At 39.4% G+C, this 19,898-nt stretch overlaps 1 protein-coding gene and 1 long non-coding RNA gene across 6 annotated transcripts; one reads left to right on the top strand and one right to left on the bottom strand.

Moving 5' to 3' along the window:
* The first annotated feature begins 7 nt into the window (after positions 1–7).
* Positions 8–7,722, top strand: LOC134425060 (uncharacterized). 2 transcript variants are annotated; one of them, XR_010029592.1, is made up of 5 exons: positions 8–170; positions 963–1,731; positions 1,866–2,067; positions 3,027–3,294; positions 7,205–7,722. It is a non-coding gene; the product is annotated as an uncharacterized LOC134425060 (long non-coding RNA). The 2 variants fall into 2 exon arrangements; XR_010029591.1 differs by lacking the exon at positions 1,866–2,067 and having other exon boundaries at positions 9–170.
* BNIP2 (BCL2 interacting protein 2) lies at positions 3,452–19,536 on the bottom strand. Of its 4 annotated transcripts, none has more exons than XM_063169252.1 (12): positions 19,516–19,536; positions 14,465–14,602; positions 13,836–13,966; positions 13,079–13,146; positions 11,997–12,170; positions 10,012–10,188; positions 9,272–9,374; positions 9,023–9,154; positions 8,307–8,393; positions 8,077–8,175; positions 6,662–6,697; positions 3,452–4,750 (listed from the first exon to the last, which is right to left on the bottom strand). In XM_063169252.1, exons 3-12 carry the CDS (start codon positions 13,883–13,885, stop codon positions 4,702–4,704), a joined length of 975 nt encoding a protein of 324 aa, XP_063025322.1. In that variant the 5' UTR covers positions 13,886–13,966; positions 14,465–14,602; positions 19,516–19,536; the 3' UTR covers positions 3,452–4,701. The 4 variants fall into 4 exon arrangements, with proteins under 4 accessions (XP_063025322.1, XP_063025324.1, XP_063025321.1 ...); XM_063169254.1 differs by lacking the exon at positions 19,516–19,536 and adding an exon at positions 18,868–18,886; XM_063169251.1 differs by lacking the exon at positions 19,516–19,536 and adding an exon at positions 18,802–18,862.
* Between the last annotated feature and the right edge of the window lie 362 nt (positions 19,537–19,898).

Below are 19,898 nucleotides of genomic sequence, written 5' to 3' on the forward strand. Positions count from 1 at the left end.
CCGGAAGCGGAACGGGGCGGGGCCAGCGGCGCCCTCAGGGCTCCGGCCGAGGCCCGCAAGGGCTCGGCTGCGGCTCCGTAAGCACAGCCGGCGGTAACGACCCGCATCCACGCCTCGGAACGCAGCAAACAAGCTCATTTAAAAAGAAAGGATGGCAATATTGTTAAGAGGTAGGTGAAGTCTTCTACTTACATTTTTTCTATTAGAGGGACAAAGGAAAATAGTCACATCTGTGAAGAGTGGGGCTACTAGCCCAATGAAGCCAGTTCTATTATCCGTGACTCAAAATCTGTGCTTTTGCATGATTACTACAGCTTCACTTTGTTAAACACTGCACGGTTCCCATTATAGCCCACAATAAAGTTTACAGACACTAATTGACAGTGTAATCATTCTAATGTACCGTTCAATCATTGGAGCACCTACAGCTCAGGTCTTTCTTGTGAATAAAAACTTTTGTTAATGAAAAGAAACATTGCAGAACTGCAGAACCAGTGGTAAACTAAGCATCTGTTGTCCATGAATGTTATTTTGTAATTATTAACCTGCAATTCCATCCTACCAGTATTAACTAGCAGTTGAGCAAGCTAGAGTAAGGAGTATGGTAAGATAAGGACGTTTGGAAAACACTCTGAAAGCTTCTCTGCAGATCATTTTCAATACTAAAAAAAAATCATGTAAATCAGAGTAATCTGGGCAGTTCAAATTGCAAAACTGAAAAAAAAAATCTAGTTTGAGCAAAGAATGGCTTTAATTTCACTGATTTCAGTCATGCTTGAAGGGAATGATGAAAAACTAACATGACTGCAGCCTCCTCACAAATGCTCTTTTTTCCTGTTAGTTTAATATGGGTAATGAGATGTGATAAAAGAAACTGGGTAGTTCAACATAGAATTTTGAAGCTAGGAAAGCTGCAAGATGTCTTTCAGAAGATTAATATTTAAATATTCCTTACATTTCAGAGGGTTACTCTGACTAAAAGAAGGTGTCCTTAAGAAGTATAATTAAAGCACTTGTTTCAAGTGTCTCTGACAAGCATTGAGTGAAACAAATCCTCTTGAGAATGACCTGCATCCACAAGGACTGAGTGAGAATTTCGACTGCAAGATTTGTAAGGCTTCTGTGGTTACAATAAGCTTGCAAGCTGTTATCCCTCTCCTCTCCATTCCTCATAGGGGGTTTTGGAAGGAGACTGGAATGACTTGAGAATTCATTTCCAAAGACAACAGCTTTTGAGAAGACATGAATTTAAACCACCTCTCTAGATACTAAATACTGTTTAAATCTGTAGGATACACTGACAAAAATTTGACACTGAAATAAATACGCTTTTAACCAAGAAACTTTCTACCTTGTGACAGTTTTAGTTGATGAAGTGCCTATTCACAATGTACTTCAGTATTTTTCAGTCAATACAGACATTTCAGCAGACAGCATCAGTGAAGCTGACATGACCAGGCAACACCACCTTCTCCTGGCCCATGACACACCTGCAGCTCCTTCACAAAAGATTCCATTACTACCGCGTGTAATCTAACCTCGAGGTGTGACACAAATAACTGCTGGAAGTTTTAAACTCTCGTTAGAGCATTCAGGGTATGATGCAACAAAGCTGCTGAAACAGACACAGGCTCTAATATCCTAGTGGGCTGCAGTCTGGAGTGTAGCTGCTGTCTCTCTGTACAACGTTCCTCTCAGCAACTGGGGCTGTTCTTCATTTGTTTACTGAAGGTAAAGGAAAAAAATACACCAAATGTGTTGTTATGAACAAGGTTACATATTATTCTAGCTAGTTCTACCCTTTTTGGAATAAAAGTTCTTCAGTCTGCTTCAGCTCTAAATCCTTTCCCATTACCCTCCAACAGAACGTGGCTCTGCCATATTACACCGAGCAAGAACATTCAAGCAAATCCAGAGTCTACTCACACCAGTTTTTAATGACACTTTCTCCAGAATCTCTTTGCCACTTCTGAATTTACCCCGTTGCAGAAATCATCAGGAAATGTCACATCGAGGCCACTGGCCCCAATATCCCTATTTCAGCTGTGCACAGCAATAATGAGATAGGTAATGACTTATTACTACATATATAAATATATATCAACTAATGACCTCCAAATCAGAGGTAAATCAGTGACTCAGGAAATTTTTTCTTGACAGGGGTCACCAAATTCTAGCAAAATTACTCTTACTTTTAGAAGGAAGTGCCATTGAAAGGTGAATTCCCTCCAAAACTGTATCTTATCACAAAGTGATTCAAGTTTTGAAATAATTTTTATTTAAGCATGACATTCCAACTTTTCAGATTTTTAAATATTAAAATATATTACATTATATTATAAATTTCAAAAAAGTTAAGTTTGACAAAACATTATCCATAGCTTTGGGACCACTTTGCTTTTTGTAAACATCCACCTCACCACTAAATGATGAGCTGCAAGGAGGCAGAGGGGAATAATATTTTAATACACTTCTTTCTCAAGCTGCATATCTTTAGAGACAGAACAACTGCTGTGCTGTATACTCATTCACAACAACTTACACTAGAGAAATAAACCATTTATAAGCACATACACATTTCCAACAGAAACCATACTACTGCAGCATGAAACTGTAGAATCCTTGGCCACCAGGAAACACAATAATAATCCCATCATTTGGTAAATGTGGCATATACAGAGGAATGGCTAGTCTGTACTTCACTATACACACAGGAAGCCACAGGACACAGAGAACTACAATCCCTCCATTAAAAATATAATTTTACTGAGACTCATGCTTTTATCAATTAGGAAAAAATAGAAATGAGATAATCAGAATGCTTCCTGTTTAGCTCAGGACACGTGCAAACCCAGTAAAAATCAGATTTGCACGGTCATACAGACCCCACTGTGAAAGTATCCAAAGTAAACAAGGCTGGCAGAACTCCATGTACTGACTTGAACTTTACAATAATCTGTCAACATCAAAACTGAAGCAGGAGATAAGACAGCCACAAAGAAAGTGCATTTGTGTTCTGCTTTCAGAGCAAGATGCAAACCTGATGGCGTGGATGCAAGGTAACTTGGCATTGATATTATCTCTGTTGTGTGAATACATCCTGCCTATCAATCTCCTTGAAACTCTGATACAGAAACTACTGCAACAAAAGGACTTTGATCTTGAGATGAAAGTATCTGAACTGCAGACTTGAGTAAACCTCCAGAGACATGAGCAGTTTTCCCTCACCTGACATCCATATGCTCTCAGAGTCTACGCAGGTATCACTGGAGACAGTGGATTAATTGTTACTTGGTAAGTCTTGACCAGGGAATATCTCACAACTGCTATTTATCAGTGTCATGTAATAATCTGGTTGAACATAACTTCTTTTTTTATAAGATAACTGAGTAACATTAAATATAGTTAAAAAGTGATATTTTTTAGCATTAAGACAAAATTGTGAGCACAATAAACACCAAAAGCAAAGATTTAATATACTTGCTACAACATGAAATTGCTCAACTCCTGAACGAATTTATTTGCGTACACCTGCCCTTACATGGAAAATGCAATGTTTATCAAAGGATGTTACAAACTTTTACAATGAACCAGTGCATTACTGTTGTCCCAGTAAGCCTAGACACACTAGTTATGTGTCCAAGAAGACCTCTTGCAGACACAGATTTACCACCACTGCCGGGAAGGAAAACACCCCAACCTTTAAAACACTTCTTGAAAGATAAATTAGTGCTGGTGTCATGTGCCTAACAACTTTAGAAATGCATGTTTCATCTACAAGAATGACACAGGTAGCATAAAACGTCTCATATTTCTGCCCAAGAAATGGTATTGTGGCTAGAATACCTGTGTAGCTCCCAGGTTCTATTGAGCATGACCAGAGTTCCCATCAGTAACAATCAAGATTCACCCACAAAGAACTGCAATGAACTCATTTCGTACTGCTAGCTGAGACAGTCTTGACATACTGAAGCAGAATCTAAATTCACAACTTCAACTGAAAAAAGTCTGGTATCTTACCAGTCAGTTCAGCTTTTGTGGCTTAGGCTTAAACCTCCTGGCCAACAAAGTGCCACCCATAGAACTGCAGTTCTGCATCCTGAATGATGCACTGAAGGACACCAAAGCTGAAGCTCACTCTGGTGAGGTAAAGGAGTGAGCTTGTGTAAGGGAAATGAACAAAAATAAGCATCTCTGTATTTGTGAAAGCCAAGTTAATAATGATTGTTAATATCCAAACAAGTTTTCATGACAACAAAGAAATGCACTTGACCATTTACAGCAAAACAGATTTATACAATAAGAACAAGTAACTTATGGCCTTGTCTACCTGCAAATGAATTCCTTCAGCAGGTACACACAATATACCGTTCAGTCATAAAAATATATATATTATCTCTTTCCTTTAACATTTAGGTATATAAATATTTTACTGAAGAACATGCATCATTTAGATAAACAGCTGCAAGAACATCCTCTGAAAACATAGGGTTCTTTGCCATTTAGCAGTACAAAATGATTACATAAAACAGCAAGTAAAGTCAAGACAAAACAATACAGCAGTAAGCAGTTCATGGTGTGCTAATCCAAAGCACCTTTTGCAACAGATTATATAATACATACACACAGAGAATGCACTGTAATGGAGCACAAACAGCATCCTTCCATCTGGGCATTCTTCAGTCTTGTTTGACTCCAAACTTACTGTTCACTTTTCTGCTCTTTTTTTCCATTCAGCTCTTGGTCAACTCTGCTCAGCAAAGAAAGCAGTAAGATTAAACTATGTTAACATAGTTTGACAGCTCATATTATTAAGAAAAAAATATTAACCTTAACAGGAAAACACAAAGCTTTTATATGGGAAAAGTTTTAGTAAATAAATAATAAATTAAGGTTTTTATTTAATGTAGTCATGATGTTTGGGTTCTTTTCAATATCTATTTTCTTACCACCCCCTAAAAATTAATTAAAATTGTTAGCAAACCATTTAAGTAACTACAGCACTTGAGAGGAAGCATTTGAAAAGTGCAAGTCAAGTTTGACTACAGAAGAAAAAAGCATGGCCTGTGCTCATAATAACAAATGCAAACAGAAATACAGTACAGATAACATGACAATACTGGCAAGCACTACCACTCTGATGAATTCATAAGCACTGAATTAATTACCTTCTTGGCTTAATTACTCTAACATTAAAGGTAACAGCACTAGTTGAATTAACAAAAGTGAAGAGGCTCCTTAACTGCAATAATTTTTCTGTTACGTTCTAAGACTCTTGCAATTACCCTGGAAAAATTCACCATCATGCTGATAAAAGTGGGTTTGACTTTGTACCTTATTTTTTATTATCTGCCTTGGAACCAGCAAACAAAATGCTGCTTTGCAGAAGCCAGGGGATGATTGGATTGGAACCCTGCACAAATTGTACTTTTCCTCTTTACAGTAAGAACAAGCTACAGTCTTGATAACATCTTCTGGCAAATAAGTTGTGCATGGAGGTAAATTAATTTTAAAACCAACAGCAGTTCTAAAGTGAGAGATTACCTCTAACAACCTGTCTAACATACCTGTCCAGTCTCTCAAACTATAACCAGCCAGTTTTTCAAAATGATAGAAACAGTGAAACTCCTCTGGGCCACAAACCCATAAAAAGGAGCTGCCTTCTAACTGACTGAAGGTTCAGTGTCCACTTCTGCTTGTGATCTCTAATTTTCACTGAAGAACATATTACTTTTTACAAAAGTGATGGTAGTATAGGTGAAGTTATCAACAGGGACACAAAAAAGTGCTTGTTCTACTGTAGATTTTTTACATTATCACTTAATTGGGGTAATTCCTGAAGAATGTTCAACACATGACTAGATTTATATGTGAGGTTCCAGAAATAATTTAAATTCCTTTTACTTCAATCCCAGTGTTCCTCTACCCAATTTAGACAATAAGCCTTCCTTAATAGTTAGGCACACAAAGGAAAAGTAATTAAAAAAACTCTAAAGTTAGTAGCAAAATCTTTCAGTCAATTTGTTAGTGAGTGAAAAAATAACATATACATTCAAAAAATTCATCAGCTGTGGAATAGCTTGAATAGTTAGCAGGAGACTGGAAATTAACAAAGTATTTATTAGGAAGGAACACAGGCACTGCAAATACAAACAGCACTAAAATACTAATTTAGATTGCATCTATGCAAGTTAATAACTAAAAAGGTAGCAAATACCAAAAATACAAGATTCAGTATTAGAACTTCTTACAGAGTTACATCTCTGCTAATGCATAGCTACAGCTTAGCACTAAGTACAGCTCATCTCCAGAGATCAATTCCTGTTAGAAACAATGACATTTGCTTTAATGGGTTCACACAGAAGCACTACTTTTGCCTCTTCAAGTTGAGAACCCATGTATCTCCTTAAAAGTGAGCATTTCACATAAAAGTGTAATAGAAACTATTTACAAATAGCTGTCTGAACACCCAGGCTGAGTTCTTGCAGATTCCATACTGCCTGCAAGTACAGTATAGTTGCTGTCATGCAGAAACACTTGGGCACTAGTGCATGTTTATATTTACAAATGCTTATTCCTTTATGCAAGCCAATCAACTGGGAGTTAGTTGCAGTGCAAATTGTCTTATATAGATGCAACCCTAATCAAAAGATGAATATACCTTTTCTGTTTCTTTCTAAACTTTTCTTCTTCATACCTTGGTGAGGAAAAGTTTTATTTCAGTAAATGTAACATATAAAAGCCAAAATCAACAGAAGCTGCAAACCAGTTTTAGTGTCAATGGTCTGCAGAAACTTAATTTTGAAACTGATATAATTAAGAAAAAAACAGTGTACCTCCAACATTTATTAGCATTAAACAAAACCCATTAAGATTTACTTACTACAACATACAAATTAATTCAATACAACCTCTTGTTAGCATTCATCAATAAAATTTAAAGCCATGACATTTTGAAGCCAGATATAATCCTCCACAGAAATCTGAGAATTAACTCTTTAAGTTAACCATGTCTAGACTTTGCAGAACAGTTAAAGGTTCATCAATACAGAGAGAAATCTTTTAAAACTCAGAAAGACAGTCTGAATATTCATAAGACACCCATAAAACCCCAGACAAAAAATTCTAAAGACAGCACAAGGCTGCCTCAGCTTTGTCACATGTTTCACTCCCACCCCATGAAAACTGTTTTTCTGTCTTACAGAGAGTTAAATTGTGGAGCTGACAGCAGCTGGATGTCTACTGAAACAAGCAGCCATCTGCAGGGGGCATGAGGCTTTGCCCAGCACGGCTGTGCCCTCAGTGCCACATTCCCCCAGTTTGTGTCCCCTATTACAATGCAGACAACACAGGGTTTGTGTGTCACACCCTCCAGCAGGCTGTCATCAGGACTGTTAGTGTTTTCATCTGGTTTTCTTAAGACCCAAGTTTATGGTTTCTACTTTATTACTGCATTCACAAATGCTTTTGACGAAAGGATCATCATCTTGTTTGACAGCAGAATTGTGCTGATGTTAAAATGGCTAATTTTTATCTGGATGGGAGGGAAAAAACTTGCACCGATGCGGTCTTCATTTCTTTACCAAAGTAGTTTAGAACTGTAGTGAGTAGGGATTCAGCATTTTCCCATCACTGCTTTTCTTTCAAATGAAAACCCAATCCAAGTGATATTTCAGCACTTAACTTGTTCCACATTTTAATTAAAACACTTTAGAAGACTTATTTATAACTTCAGCATCACCATGCCCACAATTTCTCACTCACAAGCCAGTTTAATATACCCACCAAGGTGCAGAACAACTGGAATGAGACCTTCTCTAGAAGGCTTAATTTACACACAACTCAGTAATTGCACAAAGCTCACTGTGAAAATGACTATACATGAACATTTTGGCTGTCCATGCTACTCCATTCCAAACTGCCTTTAGCAATGAGGCCTAGCATGGACACTCCTCCTACACAGAGCAGTAATCTCAGTTAAGTCACTATGTGCCAAGTGTTACATTCAAACCAAACACTGATTACAACACCCTAAAGCATGACCAGTGTAGAAGATGTTGGAATAATGAAACGTACTGTTTTATGCACTCTGGGATGCCAACGTATTCCATGGGGATGAGTTCAGCTAGTTCTGCCAGGGTAAAGACATACCTAATTTTTTGGCTGAATTTTGAGCTGTGGAAGAACAAATGCAGGGCACAGTTACAACTCCACACATTTTTCATTAGGTCAATATTAAAACAGTCTTGTAAGTTCAAAGCAAACAGTTGTCAGAATTATTTATAGAAAAGCTCCCAGAGCATTACCTAATAAAAGGTTTTGTGATGGCCAGGAGAGTTCTGATGAACCAGGAAGGATGAACTATGATCAAGGATTTCAGGTTTTTCCTTAACCTGAAGGATTTAAACAAGGGATAATTACTGGAACAAAAAGGCAGCATGACCAGGGGTTTTGGAATATGTAAGAAGTATGTTTTTAGAAGCATAGTTGTCACATAAACACAGTATTCTGACATCCCATTATTAGAAGTCAACCTCCATCAGAGGAAAAAATACTATACAACTGTAAAATAAAAACTAAAGATTCAGTATCAATTTGACAAGGAAGTAACATCCCAAGGAGAAGCTCCTCTGAATATCTTTGCAGACCTAATGATAAAGTAGTTCACAAAGGACTTCTCCTACAAATCATATGTAATATAGTAAGTTGTAAGGATATTCTACAGGATAACAATATTCAGTATTCTAAGAGTACTATTTTCACTAAAAAAAAACACCCTGAGAACAACAGACACAAAAAGCATACACAAAACCCCCAAGCAACAAAAAAATCCACCACACAACACTACCAGGGGTGTTTGTAGCATCATCCCACATTGCCTAGCTTAGAAAAAGGTTTTAGGAAAAGGTTTTCAATACACCAATTTCCTTCATCAAATCTTAACCAGAAGAAGCAGTTTTTCCTAAATATGTCTATCTCTGAGCATGTGAATATTGTAAGAAAATATTGCAGAGTTTCTTACCTTCTATCAATTTGCTGGTAACATTTCCTAAGCCAGCCTAAACTTGGCATTTTTCTCCGTGTTGTTGCACCATTCAGGTAAACTATCATATAGTTCTCTGCTACTAACAGCTCTAAAGTGCCAATTACATACCTGGAGAGACAAGCAAAGAAAATTTCAATATCCACAATCTTCATCTGAAAGTAATTCCTAGTAGTGCTCAAATATATTAAAAATAATAAAAACCCAGAAAGGCAGAGGATGACTTACTTAAATAGATTGTCCATTAGGTATCTGTAGTTAGGCTGGCTGCTCTCAGGCATGAAGCAAACAGCAAACACAACAATGGCATTTAACCCATCACCATAATAACCTAAAAAGAAATAAGCAGCAGTAGTGACAAAGGTGACAATACACTGACTACATTTACACAATCTTAAGCTTTTTCATTATTTACCTTGAAGAGATATACACACATCCATATGGACACATTCATACAGTTACAGAAAATATCAAGGTCTCTTTTTCAAGTTTGTCTACTTCTAAGGCAACAGCTGAAGCTGATGTTACTCAAACATTGTATCTATAACCAACATTTCAGCGTACAACCTCAGTAGATTTAATAGTATCTTATGTTCTTAAAGTTTAATCAACTTTTCTTCCAATCTAAACTTCACAGACTGTTGGGAAGAGCCATGAATTTATTTCTGCTTTACTAGATGGATAGTTAATGTTTTCAATAGTCTAGAAACCAAAAACATAGGTAGCAGTGACACTGTAGGATAGAGTAAATATACCTCATTACATAGGTGCATTTTAGTACACGTGACCATGAGTACATTTTGGAACTTTAGTTTAATAGAGAAAAAAATATTTTATCAACCATGTCTTAACACTGCAACAAATTAATTACTACAAGTCTTCATGCCCAAAGCTCTTCCTGTGCCCCTCCAACTCAGATAAAGAAGTAGTTGCTCAGTAGTTCCCCAGAGCACACCAGCGATCCTTACCACCATGACTGATAACTTTTTTGTACGGTTCAATTGCCTTCATGTCCACCCTGTGGTCCTGCTCTCCGATCCGAAACATTCGCCAGCGGCGACCGTCATCCTTCTCCTCTGCCACAGTGTACTCAGCCAGGGAGCCCTTCCTAATGACATCAGTAGTTTTTGGTTTTGGAAGATCATCTGCCAAAATGAGAACATGTTGAAGACCCATTATGAATACCATGCATAGTGACAATCAGCTACAACACAAGTTAACCACTTTGCTATCTAATCTATTTTGGTATTCTTCAGCCAGTCAGACACACCCGCTGACATCATGGATATTTGAATTAACACACTCATGTTTGCAGTTATCTGTTGCTGCAATTTTCTCTATTACAACTATGTGAAAATTTCCATTCATGGAGAAGCCTAATTAATTGTAGGCTTTCAGAACACAGACCCCAATGAATTTCACCAAAATAAACAAAGTGGTTAACTCCAATGAGAATTACAGAGGTTGATCACAGATTTACATGAAGCATGATTCAAAACATTGAGGTACCTTGCAAGCAGACATGCAGACAAATCTATTGGAAATTAAATCTAATTCACATGTGCAATCAAAATAGATGAAATTTTTGCTGACAGGAATCTGTAAGACAATTTGCTCCAATGAAATTATGATTCTTGACTTTGTTGCACGGACCTTACCCAAAGCGAGAAAAACCTACTGCAAGTTAGTTGTCTGTTCCCGAAACAAAGCTGTTAATTGAAACTATCCTTCCAGGAAAATGAAGGCAGCAGCATTAAAGGAAGAAAAGACAGAAACCCTTTTCAGCCACTTTTAAAAACAAGACACAAACATCCGGAATATTTCCTTTGCATCACTGCAAAAACAACCATAAACACCAATTCTTCTTTAAAACAGTGAAAATCCTTTTAGAAATTTAAACACACAGTCTCTGTTAAGAAAACTTCCACTGCAATATGCCTTTAGCTATTTACAAACCAAAACCACCTCCTTATTTTAAAGAGTGTTTATTTCTCCACAGGTAGTGTTTCAAACATAACAGTAAACAGAGAACTTCAGGAATTTAAATTATTTTATTTTCAGGATGAGAAAATAATAATTGAGTTTACATGTTTACTTATTAGAGACATTCCTAAACCATGAAGTTTACAGATGTTAGAGACTCCAACAGTTTGCCCAACACAACTGCTCTTGGCTTCCATAAAGAGGGCCTTAAGACATCATTAAACTCAAAGTTTAAAATTTGTGCTTTAACTCCTACACAAAACACTTATCTGAAAAAAAACCTGTTAGAATCTCCAGGTTTTGCCTAATATATATAACACCTATTAATGTCTTAAAACTGAGATCATTACCAGTGTGGCTATAGCTACTTTAAATTCCTATGAAGTAATTTCAGAATTTCCAGACATAAAATAGAGACTCTTTTACTGCCTCTAGTCAGTCTGGAAATATGCATATTCTAAGGCTACTGAGATATTGTCACCATAGGAAGATTTGAGTTCAGGTGTTACTTAGTATTTTTAAAAATACTATTCAGTCCTCCTTAAATTGAAATTCATCAATTTCTGAGTAGTTAATCTATATCCCTTTTGTTTGGCTCCTTACATTTAAAACTCATTTCTAACACATGTAAAATACCTTGGGTACTTTTTTCTGTTGGATGGTTCTTAAAAACTTACTGCAATAGAGGATTTTCCATAACTTCAGGTCTTACAGAAGCATATGTAGATGATCTTCACCTAAGTTTACCTGCAGTTACAGCTAGTACCTGCTTCCCTGTTTATTGATCAGATGAGGTCTGATTTTGCTCTTTAAAAAGTCACTGCATCTATTTTTAATCCCTAATATAATCACTACCTTTGTATTTCTCTTCTTGTACTACTGAGTCATAGCTATTTCTTACTAGAGAAACAGTCAACCTGCACACAAGAAAATATTTTAGAGCATCAGACAAAAGAACCAAAATACTTACCTTCCCATTCAAATTCATTGCTATTTTCTGAAGGAGTATCTAAATCATCCAAATCAATCTCTCCACTTTCATCCAAGTCATCAGAAAAAACAGATTCCTCACTGGGATCCAAATTTAAGCTAATATCTGGAGCCATTAGTTTCTTCCTCAATTTGGTTCCATTACCCTCTGTATCTAAAGAAAGCAAATTAACTTTTTTTTATTATTTTTATTGCTAAAGCAACTTTAAACAAGCATATTACCAAGACAGAAAAGCACAGTTCTTTCTCATAATGCATTATAAATTGATGCCCATAATTTAAACAAGCTATCTTTGGAGTAAGACTTTAATAGGGGATGGAAAGAACAGCAGGTAAAAGTTCTCAAATTACCCATTGCACACACACACAGTCTGAGCAGGGTGGCAGACACTACTCCCCCTGCCTGCTGCATCCCGGTGTCCCAGGAGCTGCTCCAGATATTACACAGAATCAATCTCACAAATAATACAACAGATTCATGTCCCTAGCACTTGCTCTTGTTAGGCTTCAGTGACATCATAACTATCTTTGATAAAATGGAAAATTATATACCAGCTGAAAAAAAAAAGACTGACAGACAACAGTGAGGACATAAAATTAAAGAATCTGTTCTGTGAATACACAGAATGCTTTGAGGTACAAGGCAAATATTGGCATGATTTAGACAGGAGTTGAAAGCAAGGAATAAAATCAGATTACCAATCCAGCACTGGAGATGCTGCAAGTAAAGCAGAGAGACAAAATCCAAACAAATTTTACATGCAAAAACCTCCAAAACTCCAATCAATGAAACAAAAAAAAAAAAAAATAAATAAAAACAAAAACCACAAAAACAAGCAAACAAAAACAAATAAAAAATACCGAAAAAACAAGACAAAAAAAAAAACCAAAAAAAAAAAAAAAAACAACCAAAAAACCAACCAACCAACCAAACAAAAAAAAAAAAAAAAAAAAAAAAAAAAAAAAACCAAAAGAAGCAATAAAATCCCCCCACACTAAGGAGCTTTAAAGCAGCCTCTTAAGGAGGAAGCAGTCAGCTGGACTGGAGTGGAATGTTCTTACCAGCTTCATTTTCTGTTCCAGCTGCAGCCAATGCATCAGACTCAACAGGATCATCCTCTGGCAGGGGCCTGGGACACCAAGCAATTATTGTTACAAACCTGCTTTGACTTTTTTTTAATGCCATATATTAAGACTTACACATTACTACGAAGACCCACTGTAAAGTCAGTACTGAATTAACTTTACTTATAGCCTAAATGCAAGATTTCAGTAAACAAACACCAGGGCAGCAGAAAATTCCTTTACAGCATTCAAGTGACCGTCCCATCCTGTGACAAATACCAAAACACTGACTACTACCAGTGTGGCATCCTTAAGAAAACTTGTCATATTCTTGCTTGACAAAATTTGATGTGAAATAAAGTACAGAAGTAGTTTAATCATAGAAAGCATCTAAAGCTAACTTTTTTGTAGGCCCAAGCATCAGTAGCAGCATTAACTTTTAAAGCCTTTCCTCAGTATTTTACTTAATGAAATATTTGGGTCATGAGGCACTGGGAGTAATATGCAAACAATGTAGTTGCAAAATATTTTCACAGGAAATAAACAAAGCCAAGCTTACAAATCTTCATTTAAAAACACTGGAAATGTCAACAGTGGCAACCCTGAAGAAATATGCCACAAAACCTTTTCAAAACTGCTCTATTAATGGAAATCAAGATTATTACTGAATATTAGTTCACCAGGAAGACCAAGAGGTAGCTTATTGCTGATGTTATGTGTTTGATCCAAATTACTTTAAAAAAGAATTCAAAACCTTGGAAAATCTTCATCTTGCCACTCTTCCTTAAACTCAACCCCTTCCATTCTCCAGCTAACTTCAATTGCTAACAGAGACTCCTGATCAGGCAGAACCTCTGGTCTTCAGCACAACGGGCTAAAGAGGAGCTGCAGGAACATAACAGAAGGTGTTAGCTCAATACTGTGCTAATTCCCATACTTCCAACACATTCTTTAACTTATCATCTAGTTGAGGTATTATGCAGAATAAAAAATAAACACCACAGGGAAAAGTTTTTTATTTGTTTCCATTTTACCTTTTTCTTCCCCCCATACAAAACTGCTTGTGGGAATGGTTTATCATAAAACAATTTAGGTTGGAAGGGATTTAATGCAGTCAAGGAGGATCAACCCCTCAGTTAAAATTAAGGCCTTGAGCAACCTGTTCTATCATTTATGATTACACCAGTTCACTCAGATTACACAAAATGGAAGAAACCAGATGTATCTCTAGATTCTATAGGAGATAAATAATAAGTGTATATTTTGAGAAAAAGTCCAGATGGTGAGATCTCAACTACAAGCCATTTAAAAAAAAAAAAAAACCACAAACAACCCAAACACTTTAAAGATAACTATTTAAGACAGTGTTTTTGGAGAACTCACCCTATGATGTGCAAGTATAGCTGTTGTTTTTCAGGCTCACCCATCACCAGCAACGAGGAATCCCCAGTTATAGAACATGGCAGACCATTCTGCTGACATAGAAGTCCAAACCAGCTGAAGCTCTTGGCTGTGTTGGTGCTAAAGATTGGCAGAAATAGGTAAAATTATCAATTAAGGTATTAAGAAAACCAACATCCATCAAAATAAGAAACCATGGTATTTTGCAAAGAACCAATCAACACAGAACAGCAGTAAGTACAAAGTTTGAATGCAACCAATACTGCTTATTAACCCAGAGACTGTGGCAGTGTTCACAGGGGTCACAGGATGAGGGAAGAGACAGAGGTTTCAGAAGCTGATTTATTATTTTATTATATATATTATATTAAAACTATACTAAAAGAATAGAAGAAAGGATTTCATCAGAAGGCTAGCTAAGAATAGAAAAAGAAAGAATAACAAAGGTTTGTGTCTGGGACAGAGTCTGAGCCAGCTGACTGTGACTGGCCATTAATTAAAAACAACCACTTGAGACCAATCACAGATGCACCTGTTGCATTCCACAGCAGCAAACCACTGTTTACATTTTGTTCCTGAGGCCTCTTGGCTTTTCAGGAGAAAAAATCCTAAAGAAAGGACTTTACATAAAATGTGTCTTTGACAAGAGATATATTTTTTTTTTTTTTTACATGGGTGAAAACCAAATTACACTTACTGTTCTGTAGGAACAGCTTTCCTTTCATGACAAATCCAATTTTTCATCTCCTGACCTGATTTTAAAATGTCCTGCAATGCTTAAAGCTACACTGTGCAAGTTGATTAATAAAGAAAAATTAAGTAATCTTTTTGTAAAACTGCAGTGCTACAAATTAAACACTAATGATCTTAAGTTAAGCCTGTTTTACTGACATTTCCCTGCTCCCCTCACCCAGAAAATTTAAATAATATTTCTAGAAGGTAGGAACCTAGTTCCTCTTCAGGGCCAGACTCCCCCTGTCTGAGACATTCAGCACCTGCACCTCTCAGCTGTTTTCTTGAGCAGTGCCCTCCCAGCTCTCCCTGTTTGTCCTGACTAAAGCACTGCTTGGAAACAAGTCCTGCCTCTCACCAAGCTGATGATGTTCTCAGCATACAAGGTGTGGATACTCCTGGCCACAAACCTGCTGGCTGCAACAGTGGGTTTGAAATACTTGCTCAGAGGGAAGGTCACATTTGGATCAGCAGTAACAGTGAATGTGTGCAGAGCTCTCTGTGCATTTGTTTCAGGACACTGGGATGAAGCCCAAGGAGTTTCCCCAGGGCCCTCAGCAGTCAGGAGAAGGCAGTGGTTACCAGCAGCATGGAATGAACCAGCTGGTGCAAATATGCAGGTGACTATAAACCTGAAAGAAAACCTTAACTCATGACTTCAGTCTTAAAGGACAAAAAATTGGCAGTCAGCACACCCAAATATCACCCTCCCCAAGCCTGTCACTGTGCTGGTGGCTGTAAGATGCTCCCCTTGACCTGCACTGCGTTCCCTATCCAGTTCTCAGACACCTGAAAGCAGGGGTTTGCTCCAAGACTTGAACAGTTTTCTTCCCACACTTTTGAAGAATCCCCAACACCAAGTAACACCTGTTAATTCCAAATGCACAGCCTTTCAGTGCAGAAGCATTTCTACCTGCACTTCATCACCCTGGGATAAGCCTGTTGTACTAAGAGGAGTTTAAAAGCTACTGGTGCTGTTATCTAAACTTATGGAACACTCCTCACACCACTTGCAGAATTCTCATCAGCAGCTTCCCATTGAGGTACACTACAAAGCAATCATTTGCAAAGTACCACACAGAACACCTGAAAGCAAATTACAAGGCAAGCTTGGAGTTCAACTTCAGATAAGACTGAATTTAGGTTTTCAGCATCCTACTTACACCCAGACTAAGTAGCTGGTTTGGATGTCTTGACTTTAAGTCTCAGCAATAAAAGCACTATCACTTGTCAACTAGAAGAATGAGAAACTAGGAAGGAAGGGCAACCTTTTCAAGAAAGTTAGGCAAGTGATGACTTCTAAGTTATTTCACATCAACAAATCTAAATGCTTACTAGCAGGCAAAAAAAATCTACTTCTGCTTATGCGAACTAAAGCTGAGTTTACAATACTCCTTCTACTCCTGCTGTGGCATTGCCAACATGTTTTTAAAATGCCAAAGCCTTTTTAACTCAGCTGTAAATCTAAAATCTAAAAATGTAACTTGAAAAAACGTAAATTTTAATAATGCAAGTATTTATCAGTCATGTAGAAAAAAAGCAAATAATTTCTACCTGACCCTAGCACACTTCATGGCCAGCTCAAAAACGTTTGGTTTCTAAGAACAGCAAGCCTGATCTTATCTTCCACTGCTCATTACTTTCTATTTTACATAAAGAAATGGAAGATGGAGAGTTATCTAAAGGTCAGAAACTTCAACACATCAAACAATATCTGAATGTAGGGTTGCCAGGAGGTTCTGCTCTCTTACTGGAGCCACTGGACTTTAGCACACTTCAATGCCTTTTATATTTGAAAGTACCTCAACAGGCAAGTTATGGTATTACAAAAAAGGAACACATCACTCAAACCCACTGCTCTTTCACTACAGCTAATGAACACATTTCCATTCCAGAACAGCAGGTCGAACCTACTTAAGTTTGCATCTGAAGAATGTCACTGCTTGCACCAGAGGTCAAACATCACTGTTTTCATCCTTTTTTCTTAGAAAATAGGTAGTTTTCAGAGTTCTCTCATTAATACCAAGCTGCCTTAGCTGGTTGGTTCTGGAATATCAAGTTCAGCAATGTTAAGAAGCCTGTTAAAAACTGCCATTTATAAAAATTTACAGTAGAGCTAAACAGAGACTTGGGTCTCTCCCAAATACCCCAAAAACAGGGTGGCAGCAGAGGTGGGACAGAAGGACAACAGAAAGCATGAGATCATTTTATTAATGAAGTTAAAGGCTGCTTGCAAAAATTGTTATTTAGGTTTTCACCTTTGAGTTCTCAAGCAAATGCACAAATAACTACAAGCCAGACATTTCCAAGGTCACATCTGCCTATCCAATACTAATACCTATATTCAGTACTTGATCAGCAACCTCACATCTAAAATAGAATAAATACAAAGTTTAACTTTGCAGGACAATTTCAATGTCATGCATTTTTACTAAAAATTTACATTTTTACATTTTTTCAATGTACCTAATAGGCAAAGAACAGAAAACTGTTCCACCTCAAAATGTCAAAATCAACTTCAAATCAAGGTTAGCCTACATTCTACCCCCCACATTTCACCTTTATTGTGTCAACAGGAACATTAACTGAGTGTCAAGATAATTCCAGGTTTCACAGACTATTAATTCCAGGTTTAAGGCATTAAAGAGGTGTTTTTAAGAGTAATTTTCACATTTGATTTTAAAGCAAGCCTCAAGCATAGAACAGACACATCTTTGGTACACAAACCCAAAGGATGCAGCTCGCTGCAAGTTCTAAATTTCAATGGTCTTTAGAACGTGGCCAGATTGGCCATAAATCCAAGACAAGTTTCCCAAACCTGAAGATGGCCCTCCAGACTTTACAACGTGAAAGTTTGCAAAACGGGACCAGGCAAGAACTATAGTTAATAACAGATCAATTGTCTCCTTTCCTCTCTTCCTCAGCATCAAAGCACAGAAAAGTCAGACAGCTAAAAGAGAAAACTTCGGAAAACTCTTGCTTTTCTCCTGAGGATACTAGTTTTAACTCCACATGCAGAGCAACACAAGGGTCTGTATTTATGCACCACTCAAACTTATTTAAAGGTAAACACTAACTTCTAAGAACTTATGCCCTGCCCAGATATTCCTTTGTTGGACTCAAACACGCATACAAGTCAACCAGAAATAATCAACCACTATTTAGCGTATTGCATTAGCAGCAGGAAATCAGCAGGAACCAAGACAAAAGCACTGGAAAGCAACGCTGACTTCCGTGGCAGGCTCCGTACTGCTACGCCTGCAGCGGAACAGCCGCGCTGTGCGGAATCCTGCGGGGCGGAGCAGGGCAAGGCATTTTCCCCTCGCAGATTTACGCGTTCACAGCCCTTCCCTGTGCAGGGGGAGCGGCGGGCGCGGCCGAGCGGGGCCGAGGAGCTGCCCGGCCGCGGGGTGTCCGCTCAGCGCCGCCGCCCCGGCCAGGCCACGGTGCTGAATCCGCCGCCCCCAGCGCACCTGCGGTCGGGCCGCGGCCCCACCTCGCCCCGCGCCCGCCCCGCGCGGCCCGGCCCCGGCCCGGCCCCGGCCCGCGGCTCCCGGCCCGGCGCTCCCGCCCCTGCGCGGCCGTACCTGGCGGGAGCGGCGGCGGGGCCGGGCCGCGCTCGGGGCCGCGCTGCGCTGCGCGCCCGCGCTCACCCGGAACCGCATCCGCCGCCCGAGTCACGTGACAGCCCGGGCCGCGCGCTGCTCGGACACTCGTGCGCATGCGTGAGCAGCGAGGGCGCCGCTCGCGCCGCCGTGAGGGCTGGCGGGGGAGCGGCGGCACAGAGGGACCGCCGTGAGGGCGGGACCGGAGGGACGCCGAGAGAGGCTCCCCGCCGCCGTAACACTTACCCGGCGTGCCCCACAGCGTTGTCCAAACGCTCCTGGAACTCTGTTAGCCTTGCTGCTGTGAGCACTGCCTTGGGGAGCCTGTTCAGTGCACTCTCCGAGTGAAAAGTTTTTTCCCGATACCCTGCCCTGCCCCAGGCGTTCCCTCAGGCCCTGTCCCCGGCCCCAGGGCAGAGATCAGTGCGTGCCCTGCGCTGCCCCTCGGGAGCTGCAGCCCGCAGTGAGCTCGTCCGTCAGTCTCCTCCAGGCTGAGCTGGCCGAGTGCCCTTCGCCGCTCTTGCTGTGCCCGAGGGACGGCACCGGGCCGGGAGCGCTGGCACCGCCCGGAGCGCGGCGGGGACGGGCCGTGCACCGGGCAGCCCTCGGCTGGCCGTGATTAACGCTCATTAGCTGCTGTCCCTGGGCTCGGTGCCGCCCTCCCCCACCGCCCGTGCCGCTTGTCGCCGGACTGACCCGAGAGCTCGAGTCCTGGGTCGCCCCCCGCGGGACACGGGATGGAAAAGGTCAAATCCACTCGCGGAGTTGTTTGTGCAGGGCTGGAGTGCCGTGCCAGATGCTTCAGGAGCCCAAGAAGGTGTGAGAGGAGTGTCAAAAGCATGAGCGGAACCTCCTGCATGAGGGAAAAGAGCCCGGGTAATATCAGCACTAACACAGCGGTAGCCGAAGTACCGAGGAAAACCTCGGAATGTTAGCCATTTGCAGCTAACAATTTCACCTGTATAAACACAACATCCCAAACACAGACCAACATCACAGTAAAATCACGGAAAGGTAGATAAATCTTTTTTCTTTTATCCCTTTCACGGTCCAAATTGTAATAGCACTAAGTTTAGAAC

Source organism: Melospiza melodia, chromosome 15 (genome assembly GCF_035770615.1).
Source record: "Melospiza melodia melodia isolate bMelMel2 chromosome 15, bMelMel2.pri, whole genome shotgun sequence".
Classification (NCBI taxonomy): Eukaryota; Metazoa; Chordata; class Aves; order Passeriformes; family Passerellidae; genus Melospiza; species Melospiza melodia.

Coding starts and splice junctions, on each gene's coding strand:
- BNIP2 (XM_063169252.1), bottom strand. CDS start 13,885: ATGGAAGGGGTTGAGTTTAAGGAAGAGTGGCAAGATGAAGATTTTCCA. Junction 12,171..13,078: donor TGGAACAGAAAATGAAGCTG/GTAAGAACATTC, acceptor TGCTTTCTTTAG/ATACAGAGGGTAATGGAACC. Junction 9,155..9,271: donor CTAATGGACAATCTATTTAA/GTAAGTCATCCT, acceptor TTGTCTCTCCAG/GTATGTAATTGGCACTTTAG.